This window comes from Ostrinia furnacalis, unplaced genomic scaffold (assembly GCF_004193835.3).
Source record: "Ostrinia furnacalis isolate ACB-3 unplaced genomic scaffold, ASM419383v2 OfSCF4444, whole genome shotgun sequence".
NCBI classification, from domain to species: domain Eukaryota; kingdom Metazoa; phylum Arthropoda; class Insecta; order Lepidoptera; family Crambidae; genus Ostrinia; species Ostrinia furnacalis.
This window is the reverse complement of record NW_021134683.1, coordinates 44,387-67,071: the sequence shown is the minus strand read 5'-3', so window position 1 is coordinate 67,071 and position 22,685 is coordinate 44,387. Positions and strand designations below refer to the sequence as shown.

At 36.7% G+C, this 22,685-nt stretch overlaps 1 protein-coding gene across 1 annotated transcript; it reads right to left on the bottom strand.

Annotated features, from left to right (window-relative positions):
* Positions 1–358: 358 nt before the first annotated feature.
* LOC114359522 (uncharacterized) lies at positions 359–12,872 on the bottom strand. Its single transcript, XM_028313956.1, has 4 exons — positions 12,373–12,872; positions 4,982–5,021; positions 4,776–4,841; positions 359–411 (listed from the first exon to the last, which is right to left on the bottom strand). Exons 1-4 carry the CDS (start codon positions 12,526–12,528, stop codon positions 359–361), a joined length of 315 nt encoding a protein of 104 aa, XP_028169757.1. The 5' UTR covers positions 12,529–12,872.
* Between the last annotated feature and the right edge of the window lie 9,813 nt (positions 12,873–22,685).

The following is a 22,685-nucleotide window of genomic DNA, read 5'->3' as shown; positions in this document are numbered from 1 at the left end:
ATTAAGGGTGTGAGCCCCATGGTAGCCTTTTTGAGACCTATAAGCGTCTCTTATCATTAAATGATTATCAATTTTTTGCTAATTAATACATTGAGTAAGCTAGCAAATGTCTTAATACTTAACCAAAGAAGTAAGATTGAGACACAGTTTTTATTGCTGTGATTGTCCCATCTGGAAACCCAAAACTAACTAGATGTCCGAATTAAAAGAGTCATAATATAGCATTATCACTATACCCCATATATTTGGAAAATGGTCCATAGAATTCGAAAAAAAGTCAATATTTCGAGAAATAATAACAAAATTTTCCTTCATCATCTCAATCTTTCTTGCGCTCATATTTTTACATACGAGTAAACTAAGCAGTCTCCACATTCTTAATGTGAAGTTCAGTTTTTCTCCACACGCTGTCTACAATGTGGTTAAAACTTCATCATTTATGGATGGATGTAAGAAGAGGAATAAATTAATAAGCGGCTGCATATTAGCATGCAAGTATACCGCAACGTGGCTGCGATGCCTGTCCAATATAAATTCCTTGGACCACTGTCGCGGAAGCAGGGTGACCATAATTTCAATGTTTTTGCGACTTTTATTTTACATTTCATAAAGTAGGGGTGCGGGTTGGAGCTGAACTGTCGCTGGTATGGAGGCGCTTAGTGATTTTAATTACCTACTTTTTATTACGAACATTATAATAAAAAAGTAGGTAATTAAAATCACTTAGCGCCTGATAAAACCTCACAGATTGTTTTAGAAGCTGAATAATAATATTCATAGTTCATAATACTACAATATTCAGTTATTAATTATCACTAAAAAAATTCTAAAATTAATTAGGCATGCTTTAAAATCATAAACCAATTCATAACATTTAAATTCCAGTAAAAAACATAGATACTCGTAATTGCCACAAACTACTGAAATAGTATTCAGGAAATAATATTCTACACAAAACTTAGTTTCATATACTTTTCCTTTTAAAACATTAGTAGCAAATGAATGAACGTAACACAATTTACGTGATAGAATGAATCACTTCCCTTGAAAAGCCACTTTTGTATGAAAAAAAAATTATTAATTATATTCACCAATGTAGTTATTGTATAAAATTATTTACAAAAGAGAAATGGATTTTTATTGCGTTATCCATTTCCATCACTTACAAAACCTTATGGTTACCCTACAAGACACATGGTTACCTACATATTATCAGAGTTGCACTGCTAAAATTCTCCACAAGCGTTGCATAGTTGCTCATGGCATTCGATGAGGCTCGATAGGTATTCGATGGTGATGGGATACCATGGAAGCTGAACTTTTGTTGGTTTAATTATATTATTTATTGCAGAGCCTAGAAAGTTTTAAACTTTAATTGCAAATTGCACAAAGAACAGTTACCAAAGTTTTGCCTTGTGTTTTTGTGATATTTTACTGTACATGAAAGGTCACATAAGATGTTGCGAATTTAACTTCTTAACCCTAAGTTAATCGTAACTATAAGTATAACCTGTGTTTTTGTATGGACTTAAAACAGACTTTTGACGTTTGTATGTAAGATGATGCAACCCGGGTCTGTGTCTCTCTGTTTGCATTGGGAGCTTATCATTTCTCTTGCTAAGAATCTGTTTGCATTGGAAACTCATCATTTCTTTTGTTAGCAAATTGACATGAAAATTGACATAATGTACCTAAATACTTACATTAAATACATATTTTAAAGTTGCTAAAATAATCTTGGAGTTCAAACCATCGTCGACCAAAAAGTGTAGAGTGATGGTTTTGCTTTGCATTTTGAGCAACAGCTGCCATGCATAAATTCAAAACATTATGCGGTGCTGCTGAAAAACGAACAGGACATCTGCATCATTGCATTAAGGCATGGTCACGCTACGGCCCGTAAAAACTTAAATCAAGGTTTTGCTGAGAGCAGTCGCTCGGCAAGTGAAAGGTCCTGGGTTCAATTCCCACCATAGGCAATTTGATTTTTTCAAGTTATATAAAACTGAAACATATTAAAGGCGACAATAGCTTAATAATGTCACTATTGGACTGCCTGATTTGAAGGAGAGTTCAATTCCCTTGACGGTATTCAAAATTCAACCTATGTAAGCCGATTTCAGGGTACTTAAACACGTCCCAAATATAACTTGCGGGGCAACACATCAGCTGGTGGTAGTGTGGTGAACTTATTTTTAGCATAACCATAATAAAACAAGGATACCTATTAGTAGGTAATTTATTTATTCGTTTATAATAAATCTTTAACCTTTGTCCAGTACTGGATGTCATTTAGCTGAAACGAACGAACGAAATGCAAAACTTCTAAAGATCTGCTCCTTCTACTTATACCCCGTATATATGTATTAGTAACAATAACTTGCCGCCAACTTCTCACAACTTCAGCGATGAACCGTAATTGGAAATTCGATACCGTAAAATAATAACATCGCAAACAAAAGTTCCTGTAATAAAGAGCCCGAATGCGTCTGCATAACAGCCAGGGCTTAGTTACTGGAGCGGTTATAGACGGGACACGTTTAATGGCCATAGACAGGAATCGGGAAAGCGTGATGCGAAAAAATTAAGTGGGTTTTTCTATTTTTTGGGGAAATTACCGGTTGAATGACCTTGTTTCAGATTTTATTGTTTAACGAAATCCTAAGCATTGATATGCTATAGCTCGCCGAAAGACGTGTGTCTATTAATTAATCAGTATGTGGAGTCGGTGGGCCACCTTTACTTAGGCTGAGTTGCACCACCTAACTTTGACGATAACCAGTGTTTTTTTGTATGGAGTTTGACAGATTTTTGACGTTTGTTAAAGTTAACGAAAGATGGTGCAACCCACCCGATTATTGTCATTCTGCGATTATGCTCCGTAGGTTACATTCGACTATTCCATAAAGTGAGGTTTAATTATTGTTAGTACCTAAATACTGAAAATGGCAACAGGACCTAACAAAGGTTATGATCTGAAAATCATAAAAAACTTTCGCTAAACCAAATCTTTTTCTTAATGAATAAAATAGGATAATCACATACCCACTGGATTTCGGGAAGTAAATTATTGAGCATTACCTACCTGAAACAAACAAACAAAAATTGATAAATTAAATTATTTAAGCAAAAAACTTTCGTAGATCCTTTGTCGCGCAACATACTGGTCTAGTAATTATTTTCAAAATCAAAACCTATAAGTACACATCATAAGCATACAGTAAACCTCCATCTCCCAATTCGAAAGGGTAACCTTTTCCTATGGGACCCCAAATACCCTGAACCACGCTAGCAAAGTTTTAATGGAGTACGGAACCATAAACCAACGCTATCCCGCAGCCACTGTCTAATTAGGATCCCTAATGGGCATTCTATTGCACTTGGGCCCTTTAGAAAGTATACTAAATTAAGGTTCTATATTGGCTCACATAAAATTCTAAATCCTATTCTTTGTCTTACTACCGATTTGTGTTCATAATAATCTCTCTTCATAATTTTATTTTTCATACTTTTTTTATTTATACATTTTTATTACTACCATCGGAGCTCATAACAGTTAGTAATCATAATTTTTTTATCAATACTGTTACTACCAAGAACCATTTAAAATACATAATTTTCATTTTCAGATCTTTTTTCTTCATAACAGTCATTGTTACTAAGAACATACTTCAACTCATAATGTTGTTGTTCAGAATAATTTACTTTATAACAGACATACTCGTATCTTTAAAAAAATCATATATAATTTAATAGAGTAGATAAGCATGCAGAGCATGCAGCATGAAAGCAAGCATGCAGCATGCATTGGTATCTCCTCGTCTCCGGCGCTGCGGGATGTGCAGCCCTTCCGCCTTTGCGTAACGAGGCTCAGGCACCCACGCTTGCTCGCCCGGACGCCTGAGCCTCGTTACAGCGGGCGAGGGCTGCCCTCCCTCCGCGCCTCCGGCTTTTAAATTACACTCTAGGGGTAGGGCAGACAAGACTACGTGGAGTCGGTTTGGCTGCGATTCGTTTCTGTCACGTTAGTTTTGTGACACAAAATATTGCCTGTTTTGGACCATTTCAAATTAATTTAATGTTAAAATACGATTTAATACGAATATAGACATCATGATTTTCAATAATATGGATAAATACACTTATGAGTAACTAGTTTTCCGCCCGCGGCTTCGCCCGCGTGGAATTTTGTCTGTCACAGAAAAACTTTATCGCGCGCGTCCCTGTTTCAAAAACCGGGATAAAAACTATCCTATGTTCTTTCCCGGGACTCAAACTATCTCTATGACAAATTTCATCAAAATCGGTTGCGAGGTTTAAGCGGGAAAGCGTAACAGACAGACAGACAGACAGACAGACAGGCAGACAGACAGACAGACAGACAGACAGAGTTACTTTCGCATTTATAATATTAGTTGGGATACATTTATGAAAACAAATATTAGGATACATCAAATTTATGAATATTATAGTTATTTATTCGAATGATTATGAGTTTCGATCATTAGTATACAAAAATATATGAAAACAAATATTAGTAAAAACTAAGTGTATGATTAGTGATATTATGAATATCAATGATTATGTTTTTAAATATGTAGGTTTTAAATTTTTTATGAAGAATGATCATTATGGTATCAAATTGTATGAGAAATATTTTCGGACTTCCAATGATAGGAATTGAAAAGTTATGTAAGAAAATGCGCTACCTAACCCTAGATACGCCAATGGACTTCGAATGAGTACAATAGTAGTAGATATCTTAAGGATCTTACCAGCTAGAGGGGGGATGGGCTTGTCCTTGTGGGGCTCCAGTAGCGGCTGCGTGGAGGGCGGCGCGTNGCGCTACCTAACCCTAGATACGCCAATGGACTTCGAATGAGTACAATAGTAGTAGATATCTTAAGGATCTTACCAGCTAGAGGGGGGATGGGCTTGTCCTTGTGGGGCTCCAGTAGCGGCTGCGTGGAGGGCGGCGCGTCGGCCCCATTGTCGGCGGGCCTGTTGTTGTTAGTCGGCGACTGGAACAACCAACCACGATAAAGACACATGGCTTAGTTAAAGCTGGTTACCTAATCTAATAACCGATTCGTGATTTAAGTACCTATGCGATTTTATTTAAATAGATAGATGAACGGGTAAAATACATCAACGGAATGAGATCTATGTCCAATTCAAAAATTGTATCAGGTCAACAACTCATACCGCGGTATAAGATCGAGCGGTATGAGATGACCAAAGCCTCAACTTTACTAGCCACCAAACATTTAAGGAAATGCAAATATTGGAACGGCACCATATAGAATGAGATGCAGGTACCAACCTTAGTAAAGCTCTAATTTTTATTACGTAATATCAACAAAGTTACGCTTTCATGTCAAACTACTTCAAGAAGGGCAAGATTCAATTAAAATATTACGATCTCAACTATGAAAGTCACTTGTATGCGAAAAAGAATTCGTTAAACCGATCTACCCTCGATAATTTTTAACAATACTTCTCGTTATTCTTTCCGTTTGAAAAGGCAAAGGCATAATGCTATACAGCCCAAATTTTCAATGGTTGCGACTTTTATTTTTTGAAGAGCCACACAAACATGTACCGATTTTTTAAAAATTCTGGAATACACGTACCTACCTAATTTTCAAATCACTTGTTATGTTAAGATAACCTTTGCAAACGAACGCTGGGAATTTTTAAATCCAACATAATTAGTAAATTCTCTACACGTCAAATTAACTGATGTAATAATATTAGCTATTAGTTATCGTCAATACCACAAACTAGTTTGTCAATATGACGCGACCAGACAACCTTGGGGTTCCGCTCAACTATGACGTGTTACATTTACTCAAACAGTTAAGTTTCCAGTAAGTCCCTGAAAGTGCAAAGGTCCTTTGGCCTGGATTCGCTGGTTTTCCCCAGTAAGTGAGTCAGACGAGTCGGATGCGATTGTCTGGAGGCATTCGGAGGGACTCCGGGATATCTCTAAATTGGCATGACACGCGATGTTCTTGAGATGGATTTACTCATTGATGTTGATAAAAACCATTTTGGAAATAACTTTGAATAAATAATAAAAGAAGAAATATTGACTCGCAGAAGTGGGTAACCGCGATATAACCTCGAAAATAAAATAAACCTAATTTTTAATTGAAACATGTTAATTATAATTGGATAATTAAATACTAGGGAAGTAATTAAAATTTTGATCATCATCTATCATTATTGCAGATGCAAGAGTATCTTTAATTGCTGAAAACAAAGATAACCCAAAGAAACTTTGGAAGTCTATTAAGAGCATTTGCCAACCATCTCCCCGAAATAATGATGCAGAAGAGTTGCTAAAATCACATGGTGATATAATCTCTTCATTAGACCACTGCAACCACTACTTCTCATCAGTTGGAAATAAATTAGCTAATCACATCTTATCTCAGACACGGGAGACTGAGGAATCCTTAATAAACTCTTATAGATCTCGCACCTCTATTGCTCACTCTCTGTACCTATCTCCGACTGATCCGGACGAAATAATCAGAATTATACAAAAACTCAATCAGGATAGTTCACCGGGTCTGGACAATCTGACCGTTCCCTTCTTGAAAAAGTCCCTGCCTTCTATTATTATTCCCCTTACTCACATCTTTAATCTGAGTCTTGAGTCTGGTATATTTCCAAATAATTGGAAAATCGCCGCCATATCACCCATTTTTAAATGTGGTTCGAAAAAAGCACCAGAAAATTATCGTCCAATAGCCCTCCTAAGCACTCTTTCTAAGGTTCTTGAAAAGATAGTTAGTAATCGCTTAGTACCATTCCTGGAAACAAACAACATCATTTCCGATAGTCAGTTCGGTTTCAGAAAGCACAAATCGACTGAGGACGCGGTGACGCTTCTCACAAATTTAGTATCTGCCCACGTTGATAGTGGCAGGTGTTGCCTAGCGGTGTTCATCGACCTTGCTAAGGCATTTGACACTGTGTCAGTAGGCCTGCTCTTAAAAAAGCTGGAATCTGTCGGGGTACGAGGAGTCTCGCACAACTGGCTGAAGAGTTACCTAACAAACCGCAGGCAACGTGTAAAAATTGGTGGTCAGTTAAGTTCGGAGCGTCCCATCGACTTTGGAGTTCCTCAGGGTAGCGTCCTTGGGCCCATTCTCTTCACTCTTTACCTGAACGACATACTTAAACTGCAATTGAAAAACGCTAACCTCATAGCCTATGCAGATGACACAGCTATCTTGTTTCACAGCGACGACTGGAAGAGCGTTTACGCTATTGCTGAGGAGGGTCTCTCCGAGGTAGCAAAAGCTTTCAATAATAACTTACTTACTATGAATGTCACAAAAACCAAATATTTGGCCTTCTCAAAAACCATTGTGGCTAGCCCACCTGCCTCTTTGACCCTCCGAGTGCATAGCTGTTCATTGGGACAAAACTCAAACTGTTCTTGTGGCAACATTGATCGCACCTCTACAATGAAGTACCTTGGAGTTACACTGGACGAAAACTTAACATACAAAACGCATATATCGATACTCTCGGGCCGGGTAAGGAAACTAATCTTTGTTATGAAAAGACTCAGAGACTGTTCCCCGCCAGACATTCTTAAAACAGTATATATCTCCCTGTGTCAATCAATCATACAATACTGTATTGCTGTGTGGGGCAGTGCTGGTAAAACCTTCTTCATCCAGCTGGAGCGAGCTCAACGTGCTCTCATCAAGGTCGCACTGAAGAAACCCTTCCGTTTTCCCACAGACGACCTTTACAGGGAATTTGGCGTACTACGGGTAAGACAATTATTTGTCTTATGTGCTATGATCAGGACGCATAGAAGCCTACAATCTCACCCACACTATAAAGACGTTATTTCAAGACGAGTATATAAAGCCCCTCTACCGCAGTTGCGTTCTCTGATGTCTCGGCGTAGCCCAGCCTTTTCATTGCCAAACACCTACAACAAATTATGCAAATTGTGCGACCTCAGAGACAAACCCTTATCCTTATGCAAAGTAATGACGAAAATGAAGCTTCTAGAACTAAATTACAATGAAACAGAAGATTTAATTTAGCAAAGCACAACACATACGCACATATAACACACAACACACACACACACACACACACACACACACACACACACACACACACACACACACACAACACATACACCAGATAGAAATATATAGTTAATAAGTTTAAATTAAGCAAAGTAATTATGTTTTAAAATACTGCATGCAATCTGTAACTTGCTCAATTTCCAAAAACGCCTCGTTTTGATAACTGCACTCTCTGAAACCCAAGATACAAGCTATACTGCTTAGTTTGGGTCTCACTGGCAAATATTTAAATAGGTCAATAACTAGTGCATAGTTTAAGTACATTTTAGTCAAGAATATGTATATCTTTTTGGAAATAAAATATTATTATTATTATTATTATTATTTTTTTACAAACTTGGCGAAAAAATGTCAGGTCAATTAAATTACTGTAATAAATAATAAAAAACACACGAGAAAAAATTAAGAAAATTGAAGCGGTTTCATATTTTATGGTTCGCATTTTATCTAAGCTATTAGGTATTTGTATGAGTACCTGCCTACTTTTGAATTTGTGTTATTATAAATTAGTTATTTACTTGACATGAATGAGCCACGTTTGTTTTGATAATTAGTATTGTTTCGCCTTGACCCTAATTAGTTACCTCATTAATATCGGCACACACTATTGACACAGTAAATCTAATTGTTTTCCAAAAATAACCTGGCCAGCATTGACATTAAGAAAAATATCAAAACTAATTAGGTATCGACTTCATCTTCTAAATATATAAAAGGAGAAACTGACTGACTGACTGACAGATCAACGCACAGCCTAAACGGCTAAACGTAGGCACTTGAAATTTGGAAGGGACGTAGCTTAGGTACGGTAGAGGTGCACTAAGAAAGGAATTCCCGAAATTCCCACGGGAACGGGAATTAGCGGGAAAAACGGGATTCACGCGTACGAAGTCGCGGGCGGCCGCTAGTTGTTGATAAAGTAGTTCCTTACTTTGACGGGAATGTAAGAAAAGTGTGATTTTTTTACACAGTCTTACTACTCTAACATTGCAGCTTCCTAAAGTATGTCAATTTACAAGATATCACCAATGCATTGCTCTATTAATTAACAAAAAACATATAGTAATGTAATAGATAGATAATATATTTTATCATTTTTAACTCCTACAAATATTCTCAGATTTTAAAAGTAGTTAATCCATTTTCAACGAGTTTATCGAATGATTCACCGTTATACTTAATTATGCGGTGTTTAACCGTTCCAGCGGCGCTTTTACAGCGGTTTTCCCGTTCGTCACCAGTAAGTAATTACTCGGTAGGTAATTGCGAATGACTGACTGCATTTTTGGCAGTGCTGCAGCCAAATATTTGGGAGGATACCCAAATAATCAGAAACAGTGATACATCTAGACGGGGTTCCCAGACTGAAACGGAAGCGGCTCATTTTCAACGAATGAAACGAATTTATGAATAGCTTTTCAATGTTTCAGAATTTGAAAAACAATAAAGTGGAATATGAAATTGTTATCCAAGGAGTACCTGGTATTTAAAAATCGTATTTTAAGCATTTAAATCTCTAATTGTCTAAATTAAACCTACCAATTAGATAAGAGGAAAAGTAAACACAGGAAAAGTTTTCTTTTTCAGCGTAGGGAATTTGTCAAAACTATTAATAGATTTAACATCCCACACGTAAGTACTCGTATTCTGTTGGCATTCGTTTCAGACACGCAATGATCATTTCCACACGAAGATTTCGTGGAAATTAGATAGCTATATTATCCGCCAATTTTCTTTTATGACTTTCCTTATGCTATCGGTAACCATAGAAACTACTGCTGTTCCTGAAAACGTCCCATCCTAGTACTTTTTCAGGGACATCAATAGTTCCTGAAATTGTGCTTGGAGGGCTTTTTGTACGACATAAATACAAAATATGAGGTAGGTATTGTCAGGGTCACTTTCAATTCATTTTTATCGTGAGAGTTACGCACAGCAACTGTTGTCCGAATTATTGGGCTTGGTAATCTAAAACCACTGAAACACGGAGGCATTCAAGGCAGATTTTCTTTGAAACAAATACTAAAGCCATGACTAGTTTTTACAAATACATGGCGTAACGAAATTGATTGATTCCCAAAATCTAAAGTCATGGCATCTGTGTACCGAGCGGTTAGCGTATTGTTGCCGAAGGCCACATCTCAATAGCCTTGCGAAGTTGACTCAATGCGTGGGTGAGGTCGATGAACTAACTACTTGCGAATCATCAAAACAATATCAATATTACAATTTGGTATTGAACTTGACTTATGAAATTTCCTGAAATAGGCACCACTTTATGTTTGCCTTAATAGCAAGTTTACCCAATTTAATGTAACAATCGGGATGATATACTTAGTTGGAACGGTTCGGTGTCTTTGTTGAGTCACCATGAGTTATCATGTGGATCTCCTTTTAGAGACAATGCAAAAAACTTACCAAGGTTACATAAATGAATGTGACGAGCTATAAAAATATTACAAAGTTCAGAATTTAACTACATAACCTTAACCCGTCAAAATAAAACCAACTTAAACTAGCAAACTCAAAGTAAAAAAAATATATTCGGTCAACTATAACTACCATTTAACTGAGATCGTAATAAACTAATAAACTTCACAGTGCAATATTCTGAAATTTCTGAAGGCAGTTAGATAGTAAGTAATTGGAACCAATCTTTTATTTTTAAGTATGATGTGACGCTTCAAAACAAGTTTTAGGATTCACTTAGGCATTCTTGAAATTCTTAATACTTCGGTCAATAAACTTAGAGTTTGATAATAATAAAGGTTTCATTATGTATAGTATTTGCATTTAGGTACGTAGGTGTCTACTTCAATTCGGAATTAGATTTTTTAAATTAACTTAAATTAAAAATTTCCTACCTACATTTAAAAAAACATGCATGATCAAATAAAGGTTTACACAAAACGAGGTACACATACACAGAATCTTAAATCGATGATTTTATAATGATGATAACATCGATCCTGCATCCTACACCTATTTTTTTAGTCACTCAACAAAAAGTTTTCGTCGTGTAAACTTACTTAGTACATACCAATCTATCTACAAAATATGCCGTCATATTGGTAAGTATGTGCAATTAATGGTATTTATGTACAACATTTTGTACGATAAGTCGGTGAAAATGAAGCTACATTACTTACTCTTCTTTCTGAAAATCTATAAAAACCTACATAAGCTTTGAAAGATATTGTATTTGTTCTGATTGTAGTAGGTACACTTAATACGTACTCAATTGACTCAATTCGCGTTTCTGTCGGAGAAAATGTGACGTTTCATAATTCATGTGCATTTCTGCACGGACTCAACGAAGTATAAATAGACCGGCTTTTCCGTTTCAGGGAAAAAGAAAATCTAGTTGAAAAAACATATTAGTATACATTGCAATGTTGGGTTGATATGTAAATATTTTTGTTTACTTTATTAAAGTAGGTTCGTAGGTATTCAAACCACACAGTGCAGGTGAGCGTGAGCCTATATTTTTAATGAGACTTCTTCCACTCGAAAATAGAGACTGGGTATTGTTGAATGTACATGCACATACTACATATTATCTGAAGTTGGGTAGTTTATTTTTTAATCATAAATGTGCATCAGGAATTAAGGATATCGTTCTCAGGCTTGGCTCCTAAATTGATTACATTACCTGCCTGTATTTGTTTGTTACGCCTTTGTTTTTGTGAACACGATTAACCCGAACTATTGTCTGGTAAACTAATAACACGTGTGGAAAACTTTCGAAAAATAAAAATGCAACTCCTCGTCTTAGTTTTGCGATGAAAAAGTTTCAATACCAAATATTGGTAAATCCTTATAATTTATTGAAATACCGTGCCTGTTATGGAACTACCCTTCGTAAATAGCTACTAAAAGTAATAGCAATTTATTAGTCGTGTGGTGACGGCAGAGTAGAATACATTTGTCACCAATCCCTACTCTTCCCGCGGGTGTCGTAAGAGGCGACTTAGGGACCACACATCAAACAGAGAACGGGCAGCAGCGCTCTCTGACAAACATCAATCCTTTAAACTGCGATCTCCAACCTGCCTGCTAAGCGGGGGATTATGGCAAAACCCTCCACTATAGTGGATGAGGCTCATAGTCCAGCAGTGGACTGTAAAGGGCTGTTGATGATGCACAAATTATACTTTCTCTATTTTTTTAAATTAATAACTAAGACGTCTTTCGGCTGAAACGAACGAACGAACGAACGAATAACTAAGAAAACAAAATAACTCACCGATTCCTTCCCCGGGTTCTTTTCATTTGTGATATTAATGTGGACTTCTGGTTTTCCATTTTTAGGAGAGGTCGGAGTACCGAAGATCATTTCCATGTCGTTCAGGTCCAGGCCCACCGGGCTCTTGGCGTCTTTAGGGGTCGTCCGGTTTGACATTGTGTATTAAATTCACTTGCACCCGTTAAAATCAACTTAAAGTAGCAACCTCCAAGTTATAAATAGCTGCTGAAACTCCAAATTCACTTTAAAACACTAGATTTGTAATTTTAATTCACGAACTTTAACAATGAGCTCGGTAAAGTTTATCTCGGTCGAGCGAAGCGCGCGCTAGCGGCCACGTCTGGCGTGAAACTGGTCGGTTCAGTGTTGTCAGTCGGTAAGTTGCTCCGACAGTGGTTCCGAGTTCATTAACGAATGATCTTTAAATCTATAATTCGGCGAAATCCCGTCTACGATGACGACAACGTACTGTCACCCACGCGACCACGGAAACTGGCGCAGAGTTGGGGTTTCCTCGCTCTTATTAGTGACGATAAAGGGCCTGTTTAATTTGGGGCAATAATGATGAGTGTGATGACTCACAAACAAAATCCGCAATCAAACACCCTAAAAGGAGGTTAATAATCTGGCACTGGTTGTTTATTTTTAATGTTTTTGAAACTTATTTCACTTTTACACTATTTATTTATTATTTATTTTTCTTTATTATGAAAACTATAATAAACTTCAATGACATTTTGTTATTCAATGAATACGAACGAACGCAGAAATGAATTTACACCCAGAAAATAACACTAAAGCTTCTAAAAGAGCTTTGCGAAAATTATTGAAAAAGCTCTTATATTAAAAACGTCAATTATTTATAAAGTAACATTACCTAATTATCGCTTCTTATTGTCCTTTAGGAAATGAGTTGAGCAGAGTATGTACTTGTACCTACCTAAATACTTACATCCTCGAAAACAAAGCTGTCTACGTTTTGTAAATCATTCGCTGAGCTTAAGAAAACTCAGGCATTCGCAACTTATTAATAAAACTTATTCATTATATTAACCACTCGTATCTCAATGAATACCTAGTATGGTTGTGGTTGAACACAAAGCTTTATATGTGTATTGTGATACCTACCAAGTTATGCGTCATCAGACACCAAGGAAGCCCTTTGCTACAGCTGTGCATGAGCATTCTCGTCAAGCTAGACATAATGTAACAAACTATTACTACAATACCATGCTAGGCTAGACAAGTGTAATAAACAGTACCTACGTATGCTTCCTCTATGCACTGACCTTATGCCTACCTAACCTATTATTCATCAGAAATCGTCTACCTACATAATGAAGTACCTAGTTTACCTACGGATTCACTTTGACAGATTTTGCATTTATAGAACACTTTGTTTCTATATAACTACATCACATAGGTAGTTTGTTCTTTTACAATTTTCTTTATTAAAAGCATGTAGGTACATGTGTATGAATAAATTTATGTTTCAATATTTATTTGTCTGTCTGTCAGTCCGACTAAAAATTCCTGAAGAACAAAAAATTCTTGAAGACTAAAAATTCCTGAAGACTTAAAATTCCTGAAGACTTAAATTCATGAAAAAAACTAAAAATTCATTCCTGAAACCTTAGTTTCATGAAAACTAAACATTTCTGAAGATTTTCTATTCCTGAAGACTTCCTGAAGACTTAAAATTCCTGAAGACTTAAGATTCCTGAAGACTTAAAATTCCTGAAGACTTAGATTCTTGAAGACTTGAAATTTCTGAAGACTGAAAATTCCTGAAGACTGAAAATTCCTGAAGACTTAAAATTCCTGAAGACTTAAAATTAAAAAAATCATAATATTCATTTATATTTGCAAATAGGCTTTTAGAAAGCACTTTTACACGTCCCAATATTAATATTAATATTAGGGTTAACCCTACCACTGCTTCGGGACAATAAATGGGCCAGTGCTGAGAAGAAGCAGCGCAAGAAACTCAGACACTATTGTCAGTCTCCTTTTTAAAGGGTTTACAGTCTTTAAAATATACAAAATATTATAGTCATAAGTATTGATGCGAGCTAGGTAGTTAAACATTCCAAACATTTTTATCTTTTATATATCATCAACTTTATAGTAGCCCTTTTTCATTACGGTGCTTTTGGTATGTGCTTTAAATTTATAAATGGGCAATTCTACAACAGTTTGTGGTAATTTATTGAAAAGTTTAATACATTTCCCCATAAATGAATTTCCAATCTTGTGCAGTCTGAAATTTGGAACGGCAAGTTTATTTTTGTTTCTTGTATTGAACTTGTGTAAATCACTCTTTCTAGTAAATTGCTCTATATTTTTGCGAACATATAAAAGGTTTTCATAAATGAACTGTGAAGCTACTGTCCGTATATTAATCTCCTTAAAAATCCCTGAAGACCAAAAAATTCATGTCTGTCTGTCTGTCGGTCCGTTTATTTATTTACAAATAGAACGGTTATTCCAATAACATTATTCAAACAAGTAAGTACGTCACCACAGTTCGTCACAAACGAGAATGTTGTATATCGTATTTAATGGACAGGTAGGCATTCCAATGTGTAAGTACTATTAGTTCCATAGTACTTACACATTGGAATACCTACCTGTCCATTTTAAATTGGTGCTAAACATTTATTCATGTATCAAGTACCGGTTTAGACAAACTAAGTCGCTTCTCAGGGAAAACCTCAGATCACCAGTGTGATTCAATTTACACCGTTTACACTGAACGATATCGCGCAGGCCACAGACTCAAGACAAGACTCATAAAACCACTTCATATAAATTGGTTTTTAACTCCGATGTGAGGAGCAACTAATTGCAATCACCTGAGTAGGTAATTATATTCTCAAGTGATAAATAAGTATATTACATGTAGTTAACATTGGAGTCTTTGAATTGACGAAATCAATAACCTGAAAATTAAATCCTTGTATTTAAATAAATTAATGTTGTAAAAGTAAGTTTCATTTAGCAATCTTAAAAATTTTGTTTTAACAGTGTTTACTAATAAAATAAATATAGCAGTCTTGGAAAGTTCATTGTCAGAGGATGCTGAGATGACGGTTAATAATATTATTTACTTGACTATGAATCATACAGGTTCATTAATGTTTAGATCAGTACAAGTATTTATTAATTAAACATAATTGCCTTGCTATTTACTTATTATCTAAAATTAGCTCAGACCACTTATCTTACTTTGGCTCGTTGCTTATTATTATGAATCAATAAATCTCTAAGTAAATATTTTTGTGTTTGGTATTCTTCAATCACTCCATTCATTAATTTGGGTTTCACCAAGATGTCCCTCGTAGTACGAGTAAGTGTAAAGAGCTTATTATCATTAGCATAAAGAGTTGTTTAGACTCATTCTGAACCGTGAGTCACATTTACACAGTAGTAAAGTTGTCTTATAGTATAGGGTCATTCATTAATCGTTAATTCGGACAACAGAACAGGCAGACAGAGAGTGCAAAGGATTGATACATCGCTGCTATAAATAAAAGGGATTAATTATTATTGACAATCCCGTCTACCTACCACCTAGCTACAATAAGCCTTAATTACGAGCCTCCGATATTTCGGCACCCGTTGCACGTTGCAAGCGCCATGACCACGGAGTAACCCCTTTAATTTTACTTATACGGCGCACGCACACAATTTCGGCAACAACTTGTATGGAAACGATAAGGTAAATAAACAGCAGTACAGTTCGTAATGAGTTAATAGTTCTCGCAACTCTGTACACTATAAATAGAAATGTTTCATTTGAGAACTACATCTGCTATCCTTCAAACTACGAGTACATGCTGGTCGAGTAGGTATGATTTATTTGGCTTTCAGGTTACCAGTACAATTTTAGTTACATCTAAATTAAATGTTTCTATTTTAAAGTATGTACCTACCTACATACCTACTTACAACTTACTTCATACAACACTCGTTATCGAGATAATTATGTTTTTTTCCAATGCACAATTTATTTTGTGACGCGCCCTGCGACGCATCGACAGCCCTAGCACCGAGCGCGGAGATTTTGACAACCCTACGGCTGCGCGGCCGCACGCCGCACGGACCGAGTTAATATAAGAGACGNTAATTGCTGAAAACAAAGATAACCCAAAGAAACTTTGGAAGTCTATTAAGAGCATTTGCCAACCATCTCCCCGAAATAATGATGCAGAAGAGTTGCTAAAATCACATGGTGATATAATCTCTTCATTAGACCACTGCAACCACTACTTCTCATCAGTTGGAAATAAATTAGCTAATCACATCTTATCTCAGACACGGGAGACTGAGGAATCCTTAATAAACTCTTATAGATCTCGCACCTCTATTGCTCACTCTCTGTACCTATCTCCGACTGATCCGGACGAAATAATCAGAATTATACAAAAACTCAATCAGGATAGTTCACCGGGTCTGGACAATCTGACCGTTCCCTTCTTGAAAAAGTCCCTGCCTTCTATTATTATTCCCCTTACTCACATCTTTAATCTGAGTCTTGAGTCTGGTATATTTCCAAATAATTGGAAAATCGCCGCCATATCACCCATTTTTAAATGTGGTTCGAAAAAAGCACCAGAAAATTATCGTCCAATAGCCCTCCTAAGCACTCTTTCTAAGGTTCTTGAAAAGATAGTTAGTAATCGCTTAGTACCATTCCTGGAAACAAACAACATCATTTCCGATAGTCAGTTCGGTTTCAGAAAGCACAAATCGACTGAGGACGCGGTGACGCTTCTCACAAATTTAGTATCTGCCCACGTTGAAAGTGGCAGGTGTTGCCTAGCGGTGTTCATCGACCTTGCTAAGGCATTTGACACTGTGTCAGTAGGCCTGCTCTTAAAAAAGCTGGAATCTGTCGGGGTACGAGGAGTCTCGCACAACTGGCTGAAGAGTTACCTAACAAACCGCAGGCAACGTGTAAAAATTGGTGGTCAGTTAAGTTCGGAGCGTCCCATCGACTTTGGAGTTCCTCAGGGTAGCGTCCTTGGGCCTATTCTCTTCAATCTTTACCTGAACGACATACTTAAACTGCAATTGAAAAACGCTAACCTCATAGCCTATGCAGATGACACAGCTATCTTGTTTCACAGCGACGACTGGAAGAGCGTTTACGCTATTGCTGAGGAGGGTCTCTCCGAGGTAGCAAAAGCTTTCAATAATAACTTACTTACTATGAATGTCACAAAAACCAAATATTTGGCCTTCTCAAAAACCATTGTGGCTAGCCCACCTGCCTCTTTGACCCTCCGAGTGCATAGCTGTTCATTGGGACAAAACTCAAACTGTTCTTGTGGCAACATTGATCGCACCTCTACAATGAAGTACCTTGGAGTTACACTGGACGAAAACTTAACATACAAAACGCATATATCGATACTCTCGGGCCGGGTAAGGAAACTAATCTTTGTTATGAAAAGACTCAGAGACTGTTCCCCGCCAGACATTCTTAAAACAGTATATGTTACGCTTTCCCGCTTAAACCTCGCAACCGATTTTGATGAAATTTGGCATAGAGATAGTTTGAGTCCCGGGAAAGAACATAGGATAGTTTTTATCCCGGTTTTTGAAACAGGGACGCGCGCGATAAAGTTTTTCTGTGACAGACAAAATTCCACGCGGGCGAAGCCGCGGGCGGAAAGCTAGTCTTGTATAACTTTTAGTAATTATAGAAATTATTAACATTAATCAGATGCCTGTTCTGAGTATGGTAATTTAAATAATTAAACTAGTAAACTAGAAATATTAATAACAAGTGCCATGAATACGATTATTGTATTAAAGAAATATTTCAAGAAATACTCGTAATAACAAATTAAACAACTCGTTTAATTAGCTCATTAGTTAATTGTAAACAAAANACGTAAACTAGTCTCGGGACGCGAACCGGGCGCGTCGCTATCCCTCTCGTCATAGTAGATTTGCAATTGTAGAATAACTTGTTCATTATTTAAATAATAGTAATTTAGAGTCAGTGAAACTAGAATAAGTAAACTATTGTGGAACCTGAATTATAAGTGCCATTGTGTTATTGATTGTGCGTTTCCTTGGTCGAATATCCCTGTAGGCATCCTGAATAGGTACACATCCCTCATCGCAGAAGGCGAACTGGGACTTAGTACTAAACAGCGGGGTGTCAGACTGAGCTAGCTTAGACGCCCCGTTGCAATTTTTTGACTGTTTTATCATAAAAATACTTACTTACTTAAGTAAAAGTTCAGGATTAATTTAAATAAGTCTGAAAACTGGACCTAATTTTGTATTGTTGGTAGGTGAATAGGTAGGATTAGCTCAAGTATCGGTTATTTCTGTCCGTACTAGATCATTATTTAAAACTTATTCTACCTCCTACTTAGCCACATAATGTAACTGCGCACGCAGAAATAGACGTTCATTAGTAGCTAATTGCGTCAAAACAATGAGCCGAACAGAAATTTCACGCAGAAGTAGGTGAAACGTTAAATCATTCGTAACTACGTCAAAATATCATAACATTGTTAAAATCCTGCAACTTGATAGCAGAAGTAAATTCCGTCTGTGCACCACACGCATCCTCGCATGCAGTTAATGAAGGTCGTTAGGCGATAACATAAATCCACGTCATTATAGTTTTAAGTCCTTAATTATTTCTGTGTATTCCTCAACTTGCTATTTAAAACTCCTTTCGTGCGTGAGCAGCTCGCCTGGCAGTTTCATTAGCGCAACGTTTTACACATAACATTGTTTGCGATTAGAACTGTTGTAGTAGTACGAAAAGGTCTTGTTTGATTCACAACGGGTAAAATTGTTCTGTGATAGTTTTTATTTTAGTTCAGACATATTAGAAAGAAGGTTACATGCTTTGAATCGAATAAAACTGAAGATTGGCTAACAGAACACGGTAGAAGTATTTACCCAGCCATAATAATACATATTAAACTTAGCGACACTCTTATTTAGCGCTAGAGCCAGCGTTGGACTAGCCGGACTGGCTGGATGTTTTCCGGGTATACAGGCTAGGCCTGTAAAAACCCTCAGTACGATGTTAATATTGGTAGTAACCATCGTAGAGTTAACCTAAATAATTAGCACCTATAGTCAGTTCCTCCGTGGTTGAGGATTCCGGGTGAAGCTCGCTTCCACCTTCGGCCTGATCGTCACTTACCATCAGGTGAGATACAGGCCAAGAGCTTCCTCGTTGTAGATAAAAAAACCTACCTACCAACATATTAGGAGAGCAAGAAAACGGCGGAGAGCCATCGGTACTCTTCCAGCCCGCTCCAACCCGGAATCGAACTCGAATTCCGCAAGTTCTGACACTCTTAAAAAAGCAAAGTAGAGCAATAATGTTCTCAACCTTCGAACGAACCAATTGTGGACGAAAATCGTTATATCAATTTAACGCTGAAAATTTTCAATGCAGAACAGAATTATGTATTTCCAAAAACGAAAATAAACATGCATTCATTTATTGAACGTATTCACATCTGAATAAATATGCAAAGCATGTTGTAATTTTCAATAGATTGGCGTTTTATAATCTCCATACATAACCTATTTACTCTTAATTCATTGTATCACAATAGTCATGTCAATGAATGCTTTAACGACGGTGTAGAGAGAAATCCCTGGAACACAATTTCTGACCTCGGGACTTTATTGAGACTAGTTAGGAGGTGAACATAGCAAAAGTCCCCGCCCTTAGCCCTTGAGCCGGCAGGGAGAGGGGAGTTTAAAGGTACCACTTTTCGGTTTTTCGCTTAATCCTCGGAAACTATGCGTCCTAGTGGCATGGCTACTATGAACCAAAAAAAGCTTATTCAATTGCTACAGGTGAGATAGTCAAGTTTTTCTATATCTTGTATAGTTTTCGCGGCAACTGCTCTAGAAGGTCTGTAATATTGGAAATTTTATTTTTGTCTTACATGTGCCCATCAGGAGAAAATTGACTAAATCAACATTGAGCAAACATTATAGACATGCGGAAGCATGTTAAGCCTAGTTCCAGGGAGGGGACTGCATCGTGCGTATATTTAGACGAACCAATTGGAGCCACTTTTGACTCTTCATCACTCAAAAAGTACTGTGCATTAACACTTCAAATTTGGCTCATGTGTTGAGACTTGCAAGATAAACATCAGCTTCAAATTTTATAAATATACCTCAAACGGTTATTTAGGTATTGACGTTCAAAAATCGACATTTAGGACACTAAATCTATCTAATCTATCTATCACCTGTGAAATTTTAAAATTTACTGGTTTTTTATTTGTTCCTTTGCATTTACACAACTACCTATCTGGATGCCAAATTTGAACCTTCAAGGTCATCTGGAAGTGGTTAGAATTTGGTCTTATAGGTCAGCCATGTAGATTTTTAGACGTCAATACCTAAAGAACCGTTTGAGGTATATTTATGAATTTTGAAGCTGATGTTTATCTTGCAAGTCTCAATACATGAGCCAAATTTGTAGTGTTAATGCACAGTACTTTTTGAGTGATGAGGAGTCAAAAGTGGCTCCAATTGGTTCATCTAAATACACGCACGGTGCAGTCCCCTCCCTGGAACTAGGCTTAACATGCTCCCGCATGTCTAGAATATTAGCTCAATGTTGATTTAGTCGATTTTCTCCTGATGGAAACATGTAAGACAAAAATAAAATTTCCAATATTACAGACCTTCTAGAGCAGATGCCGCGAAAACTATACAAGATATAGAAAAACTTGACTATCTCACCTGTAGCAAATTGAATAAGCTTTTTTTGGTTCATAGTAGTCATGTCACTAGGACGCATAGTTTCCGAGGATTAACCGAAAAACCGAAAAGTGGTACCTTTAAACCCCCCTCTCCCCGCCGGCTCAAGGGCTAAGGGCGGGGACTTTTGCTATGTTCACCTTCTAACTAGTCTAAATAAAGTCCCGAAGTCAAAAATTGTGTTCCACGGATTTCCATCTATAATGCTTTATTGACTGGACTACAATATTTATTGTATTTCTGGTCATGACCTTTTTTCCTGTGGCCTTCCTAAATTAATCATCATCACCATCATTTTAAGCCATAAGACGTCTACTGCATCTGAATAAGATATTGGAATTGAGAAATAACAACAAACACGCATCTCCAATAGGAAGACTCGAAGAACGCTTCATACAACTCTGTCCAAGTGTCCATGTGTGTGCACTCGGATAGCTGAAGCTTTTATTGCTATTTCCTATACGCTTTCCGCATGATATCTCTAATTTGGTTAAAGAAAAGAAAGTAAGAGAAAAGATAAACCCAAACTAAATGCTATACTAACAACATTCCAGACCTTACGCCTTCCCGAGGGAACGCCAACAACGTGCGTACATTAGACATAAACGCGTTAGCACTAAAGTTGCCAATTTTTAATTTAAGGTATTTTTTTACTTACTTCTACTAAATCAAAATATTTGTGTCAAAAATAAGTAATCCTTAATTAGGATAACGTGCAGGTTACACCGGGGAACATTAATTAGGTAGAACCTTGAATAAATGAATATGAATATGAAAATTCTACATAGGTAGTATCTGAAAAATTCATTGTAGTTAGGTATGATAATAACAACAATCACTTAGCTTCAAACTGACATAAACATACATAGACGATAATTTTCAACCGTAATGTTTTCGTTAAATAAACACAAATGATTCAAAAATTAACAGTGATTAACTATCATAGGAAATTGGATATCTAGATAATATGGTATGGTTTTACTCACACAAATACGGATCGGGCTTGGATAATGTTACTCATAAAACGTGGTTTACAAGTTTACACAGCACTTTACTTCAAAGTACTATGATGGAGGTGTACGATAAATCTAACAAATTATTCAGCAAATTAAGAGTTACTCGCTCTTTAATCACCTGTTTCCGTTAGTTGTAGTTCAATAAGAAATTAATGTACGTTTTCAGAAGGCACAGAATGAATTTTTAGACAATCAGACAATAAATTCAAGCCGACTGAAACCAAAATGGGAACGAGTAGGTAGGCACAGAATTAATTTACAACCTGGGAATGAGCTTGTGGAAAGTATACTTACTTAAACTGCGAGGACCTCTCTTATCAGTCTTCAACCTCGTTCTACGTACAGTTTGACTGCCTCCATTACTTTTTTGGGTTGATATGGAATCCGTTGATGGCACTAGATCTCCAAAAACGGACGCAACCTGTCCAGAAATAGGGCACCTTCAAATAGTAATAAAGGATGTATGCAAGCAGATACGTTTGGACGACATTCTCATTATTTCCGAGTAACATTATTTATTACTAA

What these genes read in the sequence shown, in the direction of transcription:
- LOC114359522 (XM_028313956.1), bottom strand. Translation starts at nt 12,528, where the DNA reads ATGTCAAACCGGACGACCCCTAAAGACGCCAAGAGCCCGGTGGGCCTG. An exon ending in AGAACCCGGGGAAGGAATCG is followed by an intron (nt 5,022 to 12,372) that starts GTGAGTTATTTT and finishes TGGTTGTTCCAG; the next exon opens with TCGCCGACTAACAACAACAG. An exon ending in GCCCATCCCCCCTCTAGCTG is followed by an intron (nt 412 to 4,775) that starts GTAAGATCCTTA and finishes ACCACATTGTAG; the next exon opens with ACAGCGTGTGGAGAAAAACT.